Source organism: Camelina sativa, chromosome 17, assembly GCF_000633955.1.
Source record: "Camelina sativa cultivar DH55 chromosome 17, Cs, whole genome shotgun sequence".
NCBI classification, from domain to species: domain Eukaryota; kingdom Viridiplantae; phylum Streptophyta; class Magnoliopsida; order Brassicales; family Brassicaceae; genus Camelina; species Camelina sativa.
This window is the reverse complement of record NC_025701.1, coordinates 28,064,945-28,087,761: the sequence shown is the minus strand read 5'-3', so window position 1 is coordinate 28,087,761 and position 22,817 is coordinate 28,064,945. Positions and strand designations below refer to the sequence as shown.

Below are 22,817 nucleotides of genomic sequence, written 5' to 3'. Positions count from 1 at the left end.
TTCCCTATCAAACGCTTCTCTTGAATGAACTTCACATTCGCCAAGACTTCAGATGACAGCTCAATAGCCTCATTGAAACCACGTTCTCCTCCATGTGATACACCCACCACATTCAGTATCTTTGCCGTAAGCCGGGGGTCAAGCATATCTGAGTGACTCAATTCAGTCTTGAGATCCCCTAAACCGGAAATTATCATCCCGGACACATTAGGCTGACTTGTCGAAGGACAGATGTATAGTCTTGTGGCGAGCTCAGCAGTTTTCCTCAAGTAATTGCGACGCTTCTCAGTACGAAGACGATCAAAACGAAGAGCTGACTGTCCTCCCCTTCCGTGTTTATTCGGAAGCTCAACAGAGAACTTGTAAAGCACCTCACGTGTGTTACCGCTAAGAGTTCCAAAGAGAGTGCCGTTTCCATCCATTACAATGAAACCATACTTCTCATCACATNAACCAGCCCCGGCTCTGGACATGTGCGAGCGGTGCAGCAGCACCGGGTCCAAAGGCCCAAATTTTTTTTTTGAACAGAACTAAGAAGCTTTTCGAACAGAACTAAGAAATGTAATTTTTTTGAGATTATATTTAGGGTCCTTTTCTCATGATAGCACCGGGTCAACCAAAAGTTTGAGTCGGGCCTGACAACATGTCTAAGTTATTTATCCTCCTGTATAAGTTTATAGGTATGTTTAGTTTTCCTTAAAGGGAAGCTTGTATTCCTTTAATCTTAATATAATGGAGTGTTTGAAGTCAAAAGAAAAAGAAAAGAAAAAACTAATCCAAGTGGAGGAATATGTCGAAGTCATCATAGCTTTCACCTTTCAGTATAGTAAAAAACGAGTATCACAATAGTTTTAACCTTTTATTTTTTTTAGTTTATCACGTAAAAGTAAAAATATACATAAGAATAAGATTGATAAAAAATGTATGTAAAAACAAAAATAAGCCTAAAGAAATATTGTTCTTATGATTTTGTCCGGTAAATCTTGTTGGACGTCGATCGAATTTTGTTGGTAAATTATTTCGAAAACAAATGTATGATTACCACGCAATATTAGACACAACGCTACGCTCAACTCACTGCAAACATATATACTAACCAACGTTGAGACTTGAGTTGACATGATTTGGGGGCAAATTGGCTTTCCTAATGGATGTGAAGACTTCTGTGACTTACCAAAAAGAACAAAAAATTCCGTAAAATAGGATGTAAGTATTTTTCAGTTTATAAAATCGATTTAACTTGATTGGTTAAATTTAGATTTTAAAACTAAAACAGAAAAAAATAAACATTTTTGACGTCCATGTGATGAACGGAGCCATGAGCCATTTTTTTATATTCATTAACCATTATTGGGGGATTTGAGACATAGATGAATCATGTGNTCAACATCTTGCTAACGCGAGACACCTGACCACGCGGAGGTATGATGAGTGAGATCATGCTAGTTCCGTTTCCCTTAGCAGCTTCAAGGGATTTGACCAGCTTCTTCATCTTCCACATCACAATGTTCTTGTCGTCGTTGGTATGATTGTCTCCCATTTTAACCTACTACAAGGGAACACGGTATACGAAGGCTAGTTAATAACGAAAAATCTTGTATAACTAAAAAGATCGATTCAGCGAACTAAACTAGAGTACAGCTAAATAGAATTAATCATCAATCAAACAACACTAAATGTAACAAAGGATAAATCTCGAATTCTATCAAAAGCCCTAAAACCTAATTAATAACTAATTGTAAGTTGGTCACTGTTATCAATACTTGGCAGAAGAAGAATAAGCTGATCTTTTGGCCTAACTCAAACTTATGATCCTATAAAGAAATATACGTTTCAGGACGATCGGAACAGAGTTGCATATATCCGAAAAAAAAAAATACTATATTCTAAATAATACGTTTGCTAAAGACAAATTCTGATCAGATACATCAACTCGCAAAGCCTGTTTTGCAAGAATCGAAAACTACAAATCCAAAATTTCCAGAAACAGAGCTATAAACACAGAAAAAACTTTTCAGAAAAATTCACATACAACGAGTTTACTCGATCGATCGAGAGAATATTAAACGGCAATTAAGGAAACGAACGGGACAAGAAAAAATAAAACCAAAAGAAGAGACAAAGGTATAAAGATCGGAAAGAACCTTAAGAAGAAGAACGACGTTACAAGCCTCAAGTGTTGTTCTACAAGAATAAGCAAATCAACTCCTTGAAGCGGCAGAGAAACAATATATATACTGTAACTGTTTCTTTTCTTGCTACAGACGCAAACCCTAATTCAGTTTCTAACTAAACCGACTGACTTTATAATGGGCCTAAACCCGTTTTTTCTTTTTTTCTTTTTTTTGTTAAAAGGGTGGTATTGGATTCTTATAAAGATTTTTGAAAAGGGAAAATTCCCAAAAAAAACACCAACTATTTAATATTTGCCAGAAAAAACCATGAACTTTTTTTGTTGCTAGAAAAATACGCAAATTATTTTTTAGTTGATAAAAAATACACGAACTATTTTTTTTTTCCAGTTTCTCCTCGTCTCCGTTACGACCGTTAACGGTATTGTAACGGTGTTACTATTTTTGAAAAAAATTCCAGAAAAAAACACAAACTATTTATTTGTTGCCAGAAAAATACATGAACTTTTTTTTCTTTACCTGAAAAATACATAATTTTTTTGAGATGCATATTTTTTGAAATGTATACAAAGGTCTACAAAGGTGGAGATCTCATAAAATTTTAGAGAAATGTTGATGAAGTTTCAAAATTTGTAAAGTCAGTATAAATCCAAAAACAATACTAATTGAGAAATTTGGAAATCGATTAATCTAATTATGTATTTTTGTTCTTATTTTAGTTATCCTAAATAGTAGTGAAAACTTGAATGAAGTTCAAGAGAGCAGAGAAAATTATAAGTTATGATCTCTAACATTGTCAATAGAAAAATAAGAAATGAAAAAATATGTATTTTTTAGGCAAAAAAAAAAGTTCATGTATTTTTTTGGCAACAAATAAATAGTTCGTGTTTTTTTCTGGAATTTTTTTCAAAAATAGTAACGCCGTTACAATACCGTGAACGGTCGTAACGGAGACGAGGAGAAATTGGAAAAAAATAATAGTTCGTGTATTTTTTATCAACTAAAAATTAGTCTGTGTATTTTTCTGGCAACGAAAAAAATTCATGTTTTTTTCTGGCAAATATTAAATAGTTGGTGTTTTTTTTGGGCATTTTCCCTTTTTGAAAAGTTTAACCAAATCATTAAGTAGTGGGGGTTATTGGTTTGAGATTTGAGTAGACTTTTAAAGACTTTAAATGTTATGTAGAATATGTTGTTATTAAATGAGAATTTGTTAAAAATGCCCCTTTTGATATACTCTTTTTCAAAAATACCCTCTTTTCTGGCCATTTTTACTTTTGTCCTCTTTTAATTTTTAATGACCATTTTACCCTTAGATGAAAAATTATTTTATTCAATAAAAAGAAAAACAAAATTTTCCCGCCAAAAAATTTCCGACATATTTTCCTGCCAAAAATTTTGTCGAAAAAATTTCCCCGCCAAAAATTTTGATAAAAAATTTCGACAAAAAAAATTTTCCGCCAAAAATTTTCCCGCCAAAAAAAATTTACAAGGTTTTTAAAAGGTTTTATAAGGTTTCTACCTTATAAAAGCCTTAGAACATGTTTATCGGTGGGTTTGAGTAAGGGGAGTTCATAAATTTTTTATGAATTAATTGTGTACTGTTTGGAATATAAGAACCCATGATCTCTTAGATAAAATTTTCTCATTTATTGGTAGGTTTTTATTTTGGGTTTCTTATTTTTGAAAATATTGTTTTTAAAAATTTAAAATTTTTAAATAGAATAGAAGTGGTATAAATGTGTAAACATTTAAGATTTTATAAAAATAGAAAATATTGCATTCAATTAATTTTTAAACATACAAAACATAATAAAAACATTAATACATATTACAATAGAAGTGCAATTCATAAATGGAGAAAAAGATTAATTTTAATACTGATTTGCTCCAAATTTTGAAACATACAAAACATAATACATATTACAATAGAAGTACAATTGGGGAAAATGATTAATTGTAATATTGATTTGTGCCAAATTTTTGCCTATACAAGTGTTTATAAACACATTCAAGACTTCCTCACCAAAATATGCAGAAATGAAATAAGAAGAACTCAAAGTCTTCACTGATTCTGTTTTACCATTTACTCAACACAAAGCTTTCACAAAGTCAGTACGGACGGACGCTTAATTACCTTGCATCAATGGTGAGAAGTCTTCATAGCTCGTCTATACGCATGTGTTCTTCATAGCGGTCACGAATGAGTCTTTCCGGTTCCCCCATCTGGCTTGTGTTTATCTGCAGGTTCTTTCAAGGCCAGACAGATGTAAAAAACAATAGATCAGGTTAGATTGATCTTTAGGTGTCTGAAGATTTACCGGTCTTGTTCAATAAATAGTAAACCATTTGAAGCAGGTGCCGGGGTTGACAGCTTTCCTGACTCAATGACACTCATTTCATCACTGTAGGCAAGGTACTTGTTCACTTGGATAGGTACCTATAAATGATCAACACGATGTATCAATGAATACATATTTATACTTAGCTGTGATAACAAATAAACATAGTTACGTCTTACCTTGCATCTAACAGCTATATTAATTGGATGATTTGCATCTGAAGACCGAAGGTCGTAGCTGATACAATATGAGGCATTACCCACCTGCAATTTCGTCCCAAAAGCAACCTTAATTAGTAGAGAAATGAGACTTTGCATAGATATTGAAGTTTCCAAAACGGGATGAATAGCTTGAGAGTAGAATCCTATACATCAAGGAAAACAAAGACACAAAACAGATTCATACAAGGACACAAAACTGATTAATGAATGAGAAGATCACTCTTCAAGAACAAATTCTGGATTAGTTGCAGTCCACAAATTCAATTCAACAATTATTAACCTGCAAGTGTTTTCATAAATTCAATTCAACAATCATTAAATCCCATTGAGCAAGGCTGTAAAGAGAAGATGCCAAATAGTAGCTCAAATTACAAACACGAAGAATCTACAAGCTTAATAAGGAAGCCAGTGATACCATGTGGTACTCATAGATGCAATAACTCCCAAGTGTTCCAGAAGGCAAGTCTAGAGGATACCCTGTTTGAATAAATATCTGCAAGAGATCACTATAACTGTTAAACATATTCACACAGAAGGAAATATAAGGGCCTATACACATTAGCCAAGGCTTCAATACATGTAAACAGAAACAAGAAAATTAAGCCAATTCATTCATGGATACCACCTCTGGATTTTTCTCAATCTCAGTTGTGAGAGCTCCGATTGTTCCAGGATGCAGTCTAACATCATAGTCCAGAAATAAATACATATTTGGTGTCTTTGTGCATTTTCTCAACTCCAATCTTCAAGAAAAACACATAAATTCAGCTAAATCCAATGAATAAACAACAACAACGAAAGACATCAAAGAGCATACATACTTTCTATACATAAATCGGCCACTAGGGAACAAGAAACTTGGTAATGAACTCCAAATCGAGTCAAAACAAGCAAAGGTTGTGTAGCATATTATAAGTCTGTTGAGTAAAGATTTGTGTAGCATAACGAAGACAGTTACAGAGCAACACAAATCTTCAGGAGCATAATATAAGGTTGTGTAGCATAACGAAGACAGTTACAGAGCAAGAGCAACACAAATCTACAGGCTCAGTAACTTAAAAACCAGCTCCTCGACTAAGATCATCAGTTCACAAACTGAGGATCATCTAAACAAAGAATATATCAGTAAATTAACAGAATTAGTGGTCTAATTTTCTACAGCTACTACACCAATCTATTGACCCCACTGATTCCACATGAAAAACGATTCAAAGCAATAAAAGTTGAGAAAAAAGCAGACCCAAATCTGTCAAAATAAAACCACACACAAGCGATTAAGGATTCGCCACTAACAATATCAAAAAAATGGATCATACCAGAACCCTTCCTCTGATTCCAAATTATTCCTTCTGATTCCAAATTCCTTTGTCGTTTCAGCATATCGCGAGAGAAAGAGAGAGAGAGAGGAAAAGAAATCGAGTTTAGAGGAATTTGGAATCAGAAGGAAGGTTTTGGAATCCGCCGATTCAAATCGCCTCCGACCCAACACTCCACTGATTCTATAACCTCCGATTAAAGCAGACATTTCTTTGTCGGATCGAGACTTTGATCGCGAGAGAAATAGAGAGAAAGAGAGAAAGAGAGAAGAGATTAATTGTCTCAAAAAAAACAAATTCGCTTTTGTATTATTCTGTCCGCCAACTATATAAGGACACGTAGCCTCTCTTTTGATTTATTTTTTTGTCACAAAAGCTCTAAGAACCTTGCTATGAACTCCCGATAAACATGACTGTGAGAACTGAGAATGAGCTTCTCCTTCCGAAGTGATTTAAATTGTGGAGGAGCTTATCGCCGTAAAACAGTTTCGAACTGAATTGAGAGAATTTGAGAATTTGAACTTGTATTGCTATTGCTGGAAAAAATATTCGATCTCCTCAAACTGACCCCCCCCCCCTTACATATTTATACCGACCAATTTATTACTAAATTAATGCGCCATTAATAGGACGCGATTTGCGCGGACTAATTAATCCTCTTGAATGCGGGAATCTTTGACCTGGACCGAGCTGCGAACTGACCAGCACGAAACATCTCCGCGCTCTCTTCCTTTCTCCGGGCCTGATGGGCCGATCACTAATTCGCTCTTGGCCCAGTAGACTAGCCCGGCCTAGGCCCTCTTGCCTATTGCCCGAGATGGCAGATCGTGGGTACAACACTTGCCCCCCAAGTCTCCCGAGCTGAACAGTTCGGGGGACTTTTATCCTTCAAGCGATCAATTTCGGGAACTGAATATTCCCCATATCTCCACGATTTGATCGTGGTAATGATGAGATTTGCTTTCCCGAACAAGACTTGGGGCCCACTAGGTGGCGTGTTACGAGGACCAGCTGTTTGTTTCCCCATCCTCTTCCGAGGTGAACCTTCTTCAAGAGAGGGTCGCCGATCTGGAGGCCCAGGTAAAAGAGTATGCAAGGCTGGAGGCTGAGAATGCTAGCACCGTAGCGAAGGCCGAAAAAATCCAAGCTCGGATGAAGAAGGCTGAAATAGAGGTGATCGACCTTGGGGTTGCCAACGAGGACCTCCGAGGCAAACTGAAGAAGGCAGAGGACCTTTACTTCGAAGCAACAGAAGATACGAAAGCAGCCAAGAACAGGTTGCACGAGATCGAGCTTCGCAATCAGCTACTCGAAGCTGGCAACAGCTGCGAGATCGAGAGGGTGCGAAGGGAGGAGAGACAGGCAATGAGGCGAACTCTCCGTCCTCTGGTCGAGGAGGTGAAGGTCACCTTCGAAGAGAGGGAGAAGCTAGCCCCGCTTCAGATCCGGGCTGCCGAGATCAGGGCTAACCGGATGCTGGTCGAGGAGATCTCTAGGGGCGAGATCCAAGATATGGAGGCCGAGCTCGGACTCCTGAAAACTGACGAGGAGGAGGCCGATGAAAAGGTTTCAAAGGTAACTCCCCGTGAACTCGACCTTGCTGCATTCTCATCCCTCTTGGCGGATACGCCCGATCTCTTATGCAACGAGCACCCTCTTAGCGTCACAATCGACGAGTCCGGTACTAACCTCGGGCAACTCTCGAATCAGGGGATGGACGACTATCTGGCGACCACCAGGTCGGAGGGGGAGCTTGTGGAGATGGGCTTGGCCCTCTCCGAAGCGGCGTCTGAACCTGTCCCTCCGAATCAATAGTTCCTATTCTGGGGTTGTTTTGGCATGAGTTGCCCCCCCTTTTTGTAGTATTTATTTTTAGATTTGGTCGTGGTGACCACTCCGTATGAACTATTTTCTTTTTGTGCCATTTTTTGTTTAATTTCCACAATGCGAACTAAATTTCCAAAGCCTTTTGTTTGAAAAGATGGTTCGAGCAGAAATGAACGCGAAGTGAGAACTTCGGTTAAATAGTTCGAAAAAATGACATCCCAACTTTTATCAGTAAAGCTGAGTACGAAGTGAATACTTCGGTTTAGATAAGAATTTTGCGAAACTAAGCTTTGACTTTAAGCAAAGCGGGGGACGAAGCGAAGACTTCGGTTTAGTGTTTTCGCAACATTGAGCTTTAAAGTAAAGCTGAATACGAAGTAAGAACTTCGGTTTAAGATCGCGAAGTTGGACCTCGGCTTTAGATGCGAAGTCAGGCTTCGGCTAGATAAGAATTTTGCGAAACTAAGCTTTGATTTTAAAGCGGAATACGAAGCGAGAACTTCGGTTTAGAGTTTTCGCAACAATAAGCTTTTAAAGTAAAGCTGAGTACGAAGTGAGTACTTCGGTTTAGGTTTGCGAGGTTAAATCTCGGCTTTAAATGATAGATACGAAGTCAGACTTCGGTTTTTTGTTTTTTTTGTTTTTTTTTTTTTGTTTTTGTTTTTTTTTTTTGTTTTGGTATACCATTATTAACAAAAATGTTTAAGAAAACTTTAAGTTTTATTAATATGGATAGCTGGACCCGAAGTGGGCTGCCTACGTACCCTTATCGGGATCAAGCTGAATCGTAGTTCGATACAAATAAATTAGCTGTAAAAAAGCTTAAGGTGTAAAGAATTCCATGACCTCGGGACTGGCTTTNCGTCCGTCACCGCAGTTTCGATTAGGCTAGAATACTGCTTGACGAACGAGGTCGACAGCTCGGTAAAGTTTGAAATGGAGCCAGCTGCTAAAGATGCGAACCAAAGCAGTACCGGTCCACTAAACGTTTCTGCGAACAGCTTGCAGTACCCAGCGTCTGCTTCGTGGGGCTCGAGGTCCACCCGGCTAGCTGTCAGCAAGAACGTCTTAAGATGATTGGTCGGATCTCCTTTTCCTTTGTAGCTCGAGAACTTAATTTTGCCTATATCTTTGATGCGAACTCGGGCTATTTGATCGGAAAAAGGAGTTCGCCTTGACTCCTCGATCACTCGAAAGATGTCTGACCCTCCAAGGTGTACGCGCGGTGGGAGGCTGAGAGGTCTGCTACGGACGTCGTAACTTCCTCCAGACGAGCGGAGATCTGACCCTCCAAGGTGTCGAATCGTTCAGTAAGAGCGGCGGAGGCGGCTTGCTGACGGTCGGACTTTTCGGACAAGTCCTGCAGGAGCTTCTGGATCACCTCCAAAGATGCCTGATTGGGAGAGCTGGTTGCCATAGTGGTGGTTGCGTGGAGTGTATTTGTGTAAGAAATCGGAACTAACGAGAGTCAGGCGATAACTACCCTCCTTCTAGCGCCAAATGTGAGAACTGAGAATGAGCTTCTCCTTCCGAAGTGATTTAAATTGTGGAGGAGCTTATCGCCGTAAAACAGTTCCGAACTGAATTGAGAGAATTTGAGAATTTGAACTTGTATTGCTATTGCTGGAAAAAATATTCGATCTCCTCAAACTGACCCCCCCCCCCTTACATATTTATACCGACCAATTTATTACTAAATTAATGCGCCATTAATAAGACGCGATTTGCGCGGACTAATTAATCCTCTTGAATACGGGAATCTTTGACCTGGACCGAGCTGCGAACTGACCAGCACGAAACATCTCCGCGCTCTCTTCCTTTCTCCGGGCCTGATGGGCCGATCACTAATTCGCTCTTGGCCCAGTAGACTAGCCCGGCCTAGGCCCTCTTGCCTATTGCCCGAGATGGCAGATCGTGGGTACAACAATGACCTTATAAACACCTTGTAAAGGCTTTTACAAGATTTTTTAAAGAGTTTTAAAAGGTTTTTTAAACAACTTGTAAACGCTTTTACAAGATTTTTAAACGGTTTTAAAAGGTTTTTAAAAGGTTTTCAAATGGTTTTTAAAAAGATTTTTAAAAGGTTTTTAAACACCTTGTAAACGCTTTTACAATGTTTTTAAAAACCTTGTAAAAGTTTTTATAAGATTTTTAAAAGGGTTTTAAAAGATTTTTAAACACCTTGTAAATGCTTTTAAAAAGTTTTTAAAAGCGTTTACAAGGTGTTTAAAAACCTTTTAAAAGCATTTACATGGTTTTTAAAAGCGTTTACAATGTGTTTAAAAACCTTTTAAAAACCTTGTAAACGCTTTTAAAAGTTTTTTAAAAGTGTTTACAATGTTTTTAAAAGGTATAAATTTCAATATTTTTGGTGGGAAATATTTTCGATTTTGGCGGGAAAATTTTTTGGCAGGAAAATATTTTCGATTTTGATGACTGTACATTCTTGCTGTCACAAAAAGGGTAATTTGGTCATTTTGTATATAAAGAGGGGTAGTTTTAAAAATGGTCAACATGAAGGGGTATTTTAAAAAAAAAAGTATGGAAAAAGGGGCATTTTTGAGAATGCCCCTTATTAAATCAAGATTTTGTTAAAGTTTAGTGTTATTAGTTTGTGATTTGTATAAAGTCATTTAAAATCTTAACAAATTTGGGTTATTGGATTCAGACTTTTATAAAGTCATTAAAAATTTTGTGTTATTCAATTGAAATAAAAGAATCTAGAATTGTTAATGAATTCAATTATTATGTTTATTGGTTCATGATTTTAGACACTTTCTTTATAAAATAAAGTCATGGAAAGTATCACAAAAATACAGATATTGTTTGGAGCATTTTACAAGATTTTAAAAAACTAATAAACAAAACTCTCTAGCAATCTTTAACAATCTTTCATTTATTCACTTTTAATCATTTTGGTGAATTCTTCAAAAATCTTTATAAATAAAAATTCAATATCAAAAGTGAATAAGTGAAAGATTATTAAAGATCTCATTGTTAAAGTATTTAAAAGTCTATTCAAATCTAAAACCAATAACCCATAAAAATCTATTCAAATCTCAAACTAATGGTAGTGGGTACATACAAATGATGGTCTGTTTTGTTTTCTTCCTAAGCCCGATATTTTTATTTGGTTAAGTCCCAATTTGTCAATTTCCATTTCCGTTTGTCAACTAAAAAGGTAAGGTGACTTGATAGTTGGATACTGAATATAAGAGAACCACTGTGGTTCACCTCAAATTCTTAGTGGGTTTACATGAATTATAGAAAAATCACATTTACCGAGTTTCAACCGAAGTAATGACACGACGACACTAGCTAGTACAAAAGAATTGAGGATTAGATTTATGTATCTACTGGAATATAATGCGTAAAATCTTCTTAATATTATTTGACATGGACATATCTATTTCGCAGGTAAAGCTAGTAATTGTATTTTCTCATGATTTCTTTGAATTTATCAAAACAACTTAACAAATAAACAAACACAAATTCTCCCATTTTTGCTGTTTTTCTTTTCAGTGACATTCATACAAACACCGGCCTACCACATTCATATATTATTGATCAATACACCGAGAGAAAGAGGAAAAAAAACATAGGGAACAGTCAAATTAAGGGGAATACAAAACGTGGAACTTCTACATGAGACCAATCCCGTAAGGTTACTCTTCATGCACCAGGTGCTGCATCTTTCAGCGTACTATGGAAGTACCCACCAGCATAATCTTTGACATGAGCTGCCGTCTCATGGATTCGACTCCGAGCATAATCCACCTGATCCGACCCGATTGGATGCATGCCTTTGAAATATCGATACAACCACGACACAACAGCCCCCGTAGCAAAGAGGAATCCTGCAAGGGACAAGAATCCGGTGACGAGGAGGAACAAAGGGATCCAAATAGGGCTTGTGATAATGATGACTGGGAGAAAAGCAATGATTCCGAGGACAGAAGCGGTGACGGTGATCCCGGTGAGTAAAAGGAGGATTCCACCGGAGATGAAGAATGCGAGTAATCCGAAGAGCTGACCGGAGTAATTAGGAGACTGTGATTGTAGTAGCTGACGGAGAAGAGATGAGAGTGGATGGTTGGTGGTGGTGTTACTTCGTGGGACGGTGGTTGAGTTGTTGATGGGTCTCTGTTGGGTGTAGCTGCTAGGGTTTGTTCGATCAGCCATTCTCGGCTAGGAAGATAGATATGTGAGGTGCGAGAAAAGAGAAAGAGAGAAACAAATGGAGACAGCCTGTCTCAGACAGGTTCTGAAAGTGAAGGCGCATGCATGCAAACACGTGGAGTTTCTGTCTTGTTTTTACTAAATTTGTTCTTTATTAACACTTACTTGTTAGAAACTAATAACATATATCTTCTTGCCTGGTTTTTGTTTCTTTATTAATTCCAAATTGATTTTGGAGTATCTTTGTTTTTGGTTTTACAAACGTTAAAATAACTAGCGAGCTAGCGCACCATTATAAACTTTTTGGTCCATAAAAGTTTTTGAGGTCCCGATATAACCAAGTCAGTGTAGCTCATAGGTTCGAATTAATTTAGGGTCTAGTCTAGTAGCATTATAATTTGTAAATGTCCTTTAAACCGGTTAAACCTCGTTTGGATTATCAATCCTATAAATATGTTGATATTTTGTGTTTATTTTTTTTTTCTACGTAAGAGTATATAAACTGTTTTGATTATCCCCAACCCTTTTTCCATAAAATTTTAATTTTATCTGATTGTTGTGTAGTCAACATTATGATGATGATGAAGATTCCTCATGTGGACAACTTTTGAAATTATAAAGAAAACCTCTCTTTACTTTACAGAATTCCAAGTGACTATACTGTCCATTGAAGCCACTTGATCAAAATCGCACAATGAAATCTCATGTATGTATTAATCTGACTTTTAAAGTTTGGTTTGGCGCTTATGATCAACAAGTTGGAATCTTAACTTTTTCTTGGTTGCCTCGTATTTTTTATATTTACAAAATTATTCCATTTTTTTTCTTTTTTTGTCAAACAGCTTGATTTTCATTCATACGAAGAAGCAACAAGCACAAAGGAAGGGAGCAAGATCCCCAAATTTACAACAATATAAAAAACAGCATTCCCCAATGCCACAAAATAAAAGATAAGTTTCATCGATTGCAATTCCAAGAGAGCTATGAACCAAAGGCTTGAGAGCCCAATGGTACCTGTGAGATCATGGTGAACCGAAAGGTCATCTTCGAAAGCTTCAAAAGACGAGAGGTTGGTCATTGTCATAAGACATATTGACGTTGAGAAAGGAATCGATGCCTTGGTTAACAATGGAGCGAGATGCACTATCCAAAGTAGCAAGGCAGCAAGGATCCGGGTGACTATGATGTTGTAGTCGCTGAAGGATTGTTTTGAATCCCAAAGCATAAAGATTGGATCACTTTGATAAACTGCAATATAAGCTTTTCGGTATGGGATCCGGTGAGAAGGAGTGGGTAAATAACGATGCTTGACATCATTAGATGGGCAGCTTGAGAGGTAATCGTCATCGAACATATCAAGTTCAAGACCTTGGTTACCACTTTGGCTATACCAGTTTGAAATACATAGACCATAATTCTGCAGGTTGAAATACATATACTGCAAGTCCCTAACATCAACTAGTTCCAGGGTTCTTTCATCATATATGAATAACCAGAGATGCATCGGTGATACCTTTCTCTCATGGAGTCTTCGGCCATAGAGATGAGGAGATCGAAACAGAGCGTGACTTTGGCAGGACATAGACAATGAGATTTGTGTTGCATATAGCATCTCCCGTGCGTGAAAGATCACTGGGAACAAATAGTGGCTATGAAGAGAATCTTTTTTGGAAACTAGGTCCACTGAGGAAAATTATAGTTTCTCTATCAATTGCCAAGGTGATGTAGGGTTGTGGCGGCTGCCGGAGTTTTGTAGAGAGTTTTGTCGAGTAGAGCACATCTCTGGTGAAAGAGCAGCCATCGAGAGTGGACAAAAGTCGGAGGTAGGGAACAGAGGAGATCGAAAAGGGTTAAACAAAAAAGAAAATTGGGGAAAATATAGCAAAAGTTATTACTAAGAGAAGTAAATCGGAGACAAGCAGAATTAGAGGCGGTGAAATCCCGACGCCGACAAGCAGTAGCAACGCCGGCGTCGGAAGGGTTGGCTATAGGAAGCTTCTCGATAATTGTGTCTGAGAGAGAAACAGAGAGAGATACTAGACCAGTTATTCCATCTCTTTATGTACACCAAAGAATCTCTAATTTTTTTTATATTCAGCAAACTATTTCAGATTTTTATTTATTTATCAAATTACCCCATATCTTTGGAATTTTTCCATATTACCCTAAAACCTTTGATATTTATTATTTACCAAATTACTCCTAATCTTTACATATTTACCAAATTACTCTAAATATTTTGGTATTAACAAATTTACCTGTATCTTTTGGTATTTACAAAAATATCCTAGTATGGTGCACAGTAGTCCTAGTATTTAATACCAATGTAAATATTTTGGAAACAATTGCACACTCATAGTCTTTTTTTTTTTTCTTTTCTTGGGTGTAATTTTTTCTATAAACAAAGAAAATAGAGCAAAAAACAGTCTGATACAAACTAAAAACCAAAGGGACATATAGGAAAAACAACAGCAGAGTGTCTCAAACACACTCTACATTGTTGGTTGCACACAAGACAACAAATAAAAAGGTAAACCGATAAATCAAAACTGTAATGAATTTGGAGATCATTTTTTGGGTTGTAACATAGTTTTGATATGTTTGACAGTTCCTAGAGATGTCTAAAAGGCTTGAGACAAGATGTTGTCAGGGACAGGAGGTGTAGAGCCGAACAGAGTAGCACCAAGAGACTGAGTTCCAGAAAGCTGACTATTGAAACCTGCGATAACAGAAGCTGGACCTTGTCCATTGTTCTTTTGGAAATGGACAAGTCCTTTAGGGAAAGCAAAGACATCTCCTTTCTTAAGAGATTGTGAGATGAGCTTATTGGTCATTGTGAGAAACCCAACGTCAAGAGTTCTTTCAAGAACAAAGATGATTTCAGTGGCATGTGGGTGCGTGTGAGGTCGGTTTAAGCCTCCTGGTGCGTAGTCAATACTTGAGAGAGAGAGACACCGAGTGTGTTGAGTCCTGGGATTGTCATTACGTTAGCTCCTGTGACTAAGGAACCAAATGTGTTGTTTGTGAGACCTGACATGGCTAAGCCTTGTGAGAAAAAATTGAAGGATGTGACTGAAGCTGAGTCTTTGCAAGGGAAACCATTGAATTTAACTTTGGAGGAGATGTTAGTGACGCAAAGGACTTGGAGCATGTCGGGATCTGCAGAGGCTGAGATAAAGAAGAAGACAGTGAGACCGATGAGGAAGAGGAGAGATGGAGCACTTGGTGAAGCCATCGTTGATTTGGTTTGACTTGTTGATGGTCAGACTATATAGTTTGTTGTTATGCCTTATAAAAGGGTGGATTTGAAGAAGAGATTGACTTATAAAAGCAAGGAACATGCCTGCTTTTGTGTTACAGTAAATCCAGAGTTGCACGTGTAGGGCTGCGATAAGAAGCAGAGAAGGAGCATGTGCTATATAACAGCTGGAGAAGTGACGGTTAAAGGATGTCAACGTCACATAAACGAATAAGAGGGCGTTATCGGTGTTTATCAGATGTGTGTCGGGTTTGTTAGCCGACGTTAACACTCTATAAGAACACATGTTAGCTCATCATTTGTTTTCATGCAAAGTTATCCTAAATTGTAAACTCTAGAAACTTCCTCTTTTCCTCATCGTTTTTGTGGGAGAATCTCTGCTGAAGACTCTTCCAAGGTGAGAAGATGAACCTGCCTTTTCTTTGACGTTGATTCATTTTATTGGCTACAAGTTATTCAGTCTTTTATCACTCTGTTTCTTCTATTTTTCCTCTGTTCTTTGTGGTTATTGATTTACGTTAACATTGGTATCAGAGCTAAGCGTATCCTTGGAAACAATGGTGGAAACACGATCACAGTTGACCAAGCATGACAACGATCACAGTTGACCAAGCATGACAACGATGTTGACAACGACTAGGCGGCTCAACAGTGTTATCAAAAATTGATTTGAAAGCTGGCTATCATCTAAGTACGGATGGCAACTGAGGATGTGCACAAGACGGCTTTCAAAACTCATAGCGGACACTTCGAGTACCTGGTCATGCCATTTGGCTTAATGAATGCCCCAACAACGTTTTAGGAGTTAATGAACGCAGTCTTTAAGAGCTTCTTACGCAAGTTTGTGCTCATATTCTTTGATGATATATTGGTTTACAGCTTGTCATTGAAGGATTATGTGGCTCATTTGGAGCAGGTGTTTCAGACCATGAGAGACAATAAGCTATTTGCTAAGGAAAGCAAATGTGACTTTGCCTCATCTAAAGAGTATTTAGGCCACTAAACAGTAGCAGGAGAGGTTTCTACGGATCCAAATAAGATTAAGGCTGTAGTAGAGTGGCATGTTCCTTCTAATTTGAAGCAACTACGCGGGTATCTGGGATCAGTTGGCTATTATCGACGCTTTGTCAAGAATTTTGGTGCTATCGCTTGAAACGATCCGATCCGTTTTTTTTAAATAATAATAATAATAAATAATAATAATAATAATAATAATAATAATAATAATAATAATAATAATAATAATAATAATAATAATAATAATAATAATAATAATAATAATAATAATAATAATAATAATCTAAGCTAGTGGTCCCATACCCACTAGCCCTAACCACACACAACGAACAGCGGAAATAAGAATATCAATAAATAACCAACAACCAATATCATATAACAGTATTAATTCCAAAACCATAAACTAATATTCCAAACAACATGAATCATGGAACCAGCAACCTAAACCACATTCTAATGACTTAACTCTAGCAACCTAGCAAGCTAGACAACATCCAATCGAATCCCTAGAACATCCTCCTCTTCATTGCCTTGATTCCACGATCACTTTGTCTTTACCTACACCACAAACACAAATTGAGATGCATGAGTATTTTATAAACACTCAGTGAGGTAATCCTCCCATCTACTGGGCTATACACAAAAGCAACAGTAATTCTAATGTTTCAAACAATCAACAAACAAAGCATACAAACCAGGAAAATAAACATCAACTCGCTGGAAGGGAGATGTCAACCGACACTAGCCAAGTGTCGATCGACACTGGCTCTTAGTGTCGACCGACACTACCCCACAGTGTCGATCAATGCCGCTTCACTGGTGTCGACCGAAACCAATTGGTGTCGATCGACACTCCCTCTGCAACCGCGAAGCCGAGAGCCGAATCTCGCTCCCAAACTCCACCAAATCGTCCAATACTCGAGACCCAAGCCAGGACTTCCCAAGACTTTCAGGGCAGATGCTGCAAACTATACATCCGTAGGAACCTGTAGCAATCAATCCCAGCAAGAAAAACACACAAACACAGCAACAAACAAGCAAGAACAAGGAATCTCATGCTTAGATCAGCTATGGTCATGCACTCACCTCTCTGCAGGAAGTTCTAACAAACAATGACGAATCCACACTTCCAGCAAGCTTTCCGTGTAGGGCTGAGATAAGAAACAGAGAAGGAGCACGTGATATATAACAGTTGGAGAGTGACGGTTTAAGGATGTCAACGTCACGAAAAAAAATAAGAGGGCGTTAACGGTGTTTATGGAGTGTGTGTCGGGTTTGTTAGTCGACGTTAACACTCTATAAGAGCATATGTTAGCTCATCATTTGTTTTAATGCAAAGTTATCCTAAATTGTAAACTCTAGAAACTTCTTCTTTTCCTCATCGCTTTTGTGGGAGAATTTCTGCTGGAAACTCTTGCAAGATGAGAAAATAAACCTGCATTTTTTTTAACGTTGATTCATTTTATCGGCTACAAATTATTCAGTTTTTTATCACTCTATTTTCTCTGTTTTTCCTCTATTCTTTGTAGTTATTGATTTACGTTAACATTTTGTTTCTCATTTACTCTAATCAAATAAAACATCAAATGTCAACGAAAACTAAGTACATGCATAGGTCATGAGGAGGTGTCATCGGAAAATATAGCTACACCAAATAGCTATTACCAAATTATCAATAATAAACAACATAGTTATCCAATTAATTAATACTAGAATAAAGAGATTGAATAGAGTACATTATCCGATTATACAGTATAAAGACAATTATCCAAATTAATTATAGTTAACAAATATATTCATTTGAAAATTCAATAATGTTAAGTTTAATTAAAATAAATCCAAAATAATTTATCTACAAATAAAATATGAATATTATTTGATTATCTATCATAACAGAACTATTAAATCAATTTAAGTTACATCAAATAACATATGTTAACTTTGATAACTATATATTTATGAAACAAAACTTATATTTTTAATTTTCTGTAAATTTTTTTTGTAAACTATAATAAATTAAGTAAAAATTAATTTTTTCATTGAAAACTGATTAACATATGCATAAAACCATCTAAAACCGCCTAATTTTCTATATATAAGACCGTACAAAAAAACTCGTCTAATTCTAAACCTTAAAAGTAATCGGCAAGATCTATATTTTTAACATTAAACTTAAATTAAAATATATATATTTACACAATACAAAATATGTTATAAAATATTATCTTAAAGTCAATCTGCTTAAAGTAAGCCTAATTTAGAAACAAAGCATATATCTATATTAATATTCTTAAAATACATTTGGTGTTCTACCCTTTAAGTTATACTTATTTACAAAGTTAATCACTAAAAAATTGCACAAAAAATAATAAATAAAATATCAAAAATCAATTTAATACAACTATATATAATAATGTCCTACAAATAAGGTAAAATCATTTATAAGATTCGACAATAACAATATGGTTTCAAAGGAAACGATTAAAAACTCTATTTGAAAATTAATATGCTTTTTATAAATAACTAGTATTGTGATTATTAATCTTTTTGTTTTGTTTTTTGTAAAATCAAAATCTAATGTCCTAACCAAATTTTGAAAATATTGTTGAGCCTCTAAGTTGCTTTGTATAAATCCAACTATCATAGTTAATCATACTCTTTGAAGATTAGAAAAAAACAAAAAATACAACAACAAAAGAAGACAATGAACCTGAAATAAAGATCAATAAATCTAAAATATAGAAAAGTCAAAAAAAACTTGAATCGGTTAAAATTATTTTTTTAAATACAATTTTAAGTTGATGTATATGAGAAAGATTAGAAAAAAAATAATAATGGAAATGTGGAGAAAGCAAAAGAACAAAATATGGATTTGAGTCTAACGTTAATTGGATTTTTGTCGAGGATTGTGAAACCGTTTAAGAAATCTTTAGATGGTTCCAAACTTCCCAAGATCATGGTATAAATTATGCAAAAAAGAAATCAGCATCAAAGCGTCTTAAAAATGAGGTAAAATTATTTATAAATTCGACAATACAATATTGTTTCAAAGAAAACGATTAAAAACTTAATTTGAAAATTAATATGCTTGTTATAAATAATGTAACGATGCTTACGTTTTCCAATTGTAATTAGACTATTCGAAAATCAAAGATCTTCTTATTTCCCAAAAAAAATATATTTCAAACTTATTTACAAAATTTCCTAAACTTGCTCATCAAAAATTTTACGAATCTTAAATGAAAAAATATGTGATCTAAATGAAAAAAAAATATGTGTACGGTAAAAAAAACCCTACCATCTTACTTAAACACTATAAATACTCTTCGTTTTATATCACCTAAAATCACTAAATTATTTTCGAAAGCAAATACACTTTAACCTACTCTAATAGCTATGACTGCTTCATTTTCTTACCTAAAAAAGCATTCAAATTTGGAAGGTTTACTCTTATGGAATATCTAAGAAACCATCAACCGAGTCGTTTATAAATTATCCATCCTCATTAATCTTCTTTTCATAAATTCATTACTATCATCCACATTGACTCTCATTTGCCTCCCTTACTAATTAGTTTTTTTTCTTCTAATTGAAGGTACATGCTTTACTGGACAATTTTGTTGATTTTTAAATTTACAATTTGATTTCAATCAGATCCTACCAACAATACATTGTATAGTGTTAATTCTCTAGAAACAGGTTCATGAACCTTTTTGTTCACCCCTTCTCTTCTCAGCCAATCAGAATCTTCTATCTAATATTTCAATTATAAAAAAAATTAAAATTCAAATCAAAAACAAAACAAAATTAAGGAAACAAATTATGTATACTTTTAATTAAAAAATTTTAAATATTGGCTTGGTTTAGATTTTTAAAATTAGAACAAAATGATGTGTCGGTTTGGGTTCACAAATGAGATGGTTAGGGTTTAGATTTTATAATTAGAATGAAATTATATGTCGGTTTGGGTTCACAAATGAGATGGTTAGGATTTAGATTTTATAATTAGAACGAAATTATTATGTCGGTTTGGGTTCACAAATGAGATGGTTAGGGTTTAGATTTTACAAGTAGAACAAAATTATATGTCGGTTTGGGTTCACAAATGACATGGTTAGGATTTAGATTTTACAAATAGAACGAAATTATATGTTGGTTTGGGTTCACAAATGANTATGTCGGTTTGGGTTCACAAATGAGATGGTTAGGGTTTAGATTTTACAAGTAGAACAAAATTATATGTCGGTTTGGGTTCACAAATGACATGGTTAGGATTTAGATTTTACAAATAGAACGAAATTATATGTTGGTTTGGGTTCACAAATGAGATGGTTAGGGTTTATATTTTACAAGTAGAATGAAATTTTATGTCGGTTTGGGTTCACAAATGAGATCGTTAAGGTTTAGATTTTACAATTAGAATGAAATTTTATGTCGGTTTGGGTTTACAAATGAGATGGTTAGGGTTTAGATTTTACAATTAGAATGAAATTATATATCCGTTTGGATTTATTAAAGAGCGGTTTAAGTTTTTTATTTTATAATAATATATACAGATTTTATTTCTTTATTTTATAAGAGAGTGAATGAAGAGGTTGAACCCAAGTATTGTTTATTTTTTAAAACTATATATACTAAAGTTTATAAAACAACCACAAATTAACAAACAAATACAATACATATTAAATTTTATAAAACAACCACAAATTAACAAACAAATACAACATATATATCTTATTATATAAAGCTTGATGTCAAAGTTACTCATTAATGAGATCGTGACAAGTGTCAATTGTATCGATAAGATGTCGACACGTGTCTGAATTACTGCTTCACATGATCATGATATTTGTCAAATTAAAGATCTTAGATTTTTACACATATCTAAGTTATTCGCTAGAAAACAAAAGTTAAAAAAAATATTTACCAAACTAAAAAAACTAAACCAAAAGCAAAAAGAAAATATTTACCTATAAATAGAACATATGTCTTATTATATAAAAATGTATATTAAGTGGTATCCCATATCAAATCAAAACTTTAATTACTCTAGAAATGGTATCCCATATCAAACAAAACCTTAAGTACTCTAGAAAATCATGAACATCAAAGAGAAAACGGGGTATCATGAGTGATGATCAGATTGCTATGATCGAATAGACATTTGCAGTCTTGCAGATGAACCTCATAGAAAGCTGAATTTAATTATACTTCATATAGGGTAGACAAACTAAATCAATGTGTAAATTTAATATTTTTATAATGCTACACATATATCTTCGACTACTTCCATCTATATGACTATTTTCACATCTATGAATAATATACATCGTATTATTTTAAAATTTTCATTGATTTTTATTGTCTAACATAGTTTACCAAAATACAGGGTTCCCAAATTACAACTTCGCAACTTAGACGATGGTAAGAAATTTATTCTATTTGTCTTATACAATTTTAGATGACGAATCTAAGTACTATCAATATTTGGTTATTCCTTCTTTTTAATATTTTAATTTAATTATGTTGTAGTATTTTTATATTTTAGTTATATTATTTAGTTAAATTTGACTTTCTTATTAGAAATTCGTGACTATATCATTTTGAGTTTCTTTTTTTATTTTTCAGTTAAAGATATGTAAGATCAATATTTATTTATTCCTTTCAAAATAAATTTTTTAAATTTCTTAAGTTGTAGTATTTTCAGATTTATTTATTTTAGTTTATATTATATATATATATAAATTATCTAAGAATCTTTTATCATCGTGGTTATAACTTTTTATTTTTTCAACTGTCTTTTGATTTCACAAATTTTATTGGGTTGGTCATAAATTCAATGCAATCATATAGATATTTTTTCCTCAGTTTTTCATCCAAAATATTTTTTGTATAAACAATTTTAGTGGTTAAACAAATTGTCACTACAAATATTAGTGGTGAAAAGAAACTACGTCAAAGTGAAAGTAAAGAGACAAAAATTAGTTTAATTTGTTCACATATATATATTATAAATGGTAATTAAAAGAATATTTTAACAATAAAAATTTTTAGGGTGTAAAAACACATTATTAATACTAGTAAAATATAGAGTAAAATTGTATATGGATGCTAATAAGATAACGCTATAACGAGTTTGATTGCATATAAAACATTTTGTGAATAAGTTGTTGAATGTTTTTGAAATTTAAGAATAATAATATTCATAATGGTTAATGTTTGAAAAATATTTTGGTTGTCAATAATTTAGCTTTAGGTTATTGTAAGAATAGTAGGAATAATTTTAAAATATAAAAATATAAAATAGTATATTAAAGTAAAAACTTCTCTCTAATTAAAAATATTTATTTATTTATTTTGGGAAAATATATTTCATTTAAGAAAAAAGTATTTCTATATTTTTTAAAAAATTTAATTTTATTAAATAATTTTAAAACCTGCACGATGTGTAGATCTTAATCTAGTATATATATATATATACTAGGGGATAACCCGTGCTACAGCACGGGATTAAATTTTTTTAA

At 34.5% G+C, this 22,817-nt stretch overlaps 3 protein-coding genes and 1 pseudogene across 3 annotated transcripts in view; all 4 read right to left on the bottom strand.

Moving 5' to 3' along the window:
- Positions 1–473, bottom strand: part of LOC104759851 (eukaryotic peptide chain release factor subunit 1-1-like) — a 3,829-nt gene extending 3,356 nt beyond the window's left edge. Inside the window, exon 1 of the mRNA XM_010482730.2 lies at positions 36–473. Coding sequence (XP_010481032.1) covers positions 36–473 — 438 coding nt within the window. The remainder of the gene's footprint in view (positions 1–35) is intronic.
- Positions 4,030–6,284, bottom strand: LOC104758197. Its single transcript, XM_010481026.2, has 6 exons — positions 6,018–6,284; positions 5,321–5,438; positions 5,111–5,188; positions 4,654–4,737; positions 4,454–4,572; positions 4,030–4,373 (listed from the first exon to the last, which is right to left on the bottom strand). Exons 1-6 carry the CDS (start codon positions 6,218–6,220, stop codon positions 4,370–4,372), a joined length of 606 nt encoding a protein of 201 aa, XP_010479328.1. The 5' UTR covers positions 6,221–6,284; the 3' UTR covers positions 4,030–4,369.
- Positions 11,317–12,067, bottom strand: LOC104758196 (oleosin 16 kDa-like). Its single transcript, XM_010481025.2, has one exon. The coding sequence runs from the start codon at positions 12,018–12,020 to the stop codon at positions 11,511–11,513; it is 510 nt and encodes a 169-aa protein (XP_010479327.1). The 5' UTR covers positions 12,021–12,067; the 3' UTR covers positions 11,317–11,510.
- LOC104759850 lies at positions 14,585–15,252 on the bottom strand (annotated as a pseudogene).

What these genes read in the sequence shown, in the direction of transcription:
- LOC104758197 (XM_010481026.2), bottom strand. Translation starts at nt 6,220, where the DNA reads ATGTCTGCTTTAATCGGAGGTTATAGAATCAGTGGAGTGTTGGGTCGG. An exon ending in AATTTGGAATCAGAGGAAGG is followed by an intron (nt 5,439 to 6,017) that starts GTTCTGGTATGA and finishes TTTTTCTTGAAG; the next exon opens with ATTGGAGTTGAGAAAATGCA. An exon ending in GCATCTATGAGTACCACATG is followed by an intron (nt 4,738 to 5,110) that starts GTATCACTGGCT and finishes ACGAAATTGCAG; the next exon opens with GTGGGTAATGCCTCATATTG.
- LOC104758196 (XM_010481025.2), bottom strand. Translation starts at nt 12,020, where the DNA reads ATGGCTGATCGAACAAACCCTAGCAGCTACACCCAACAGAGACCCATC.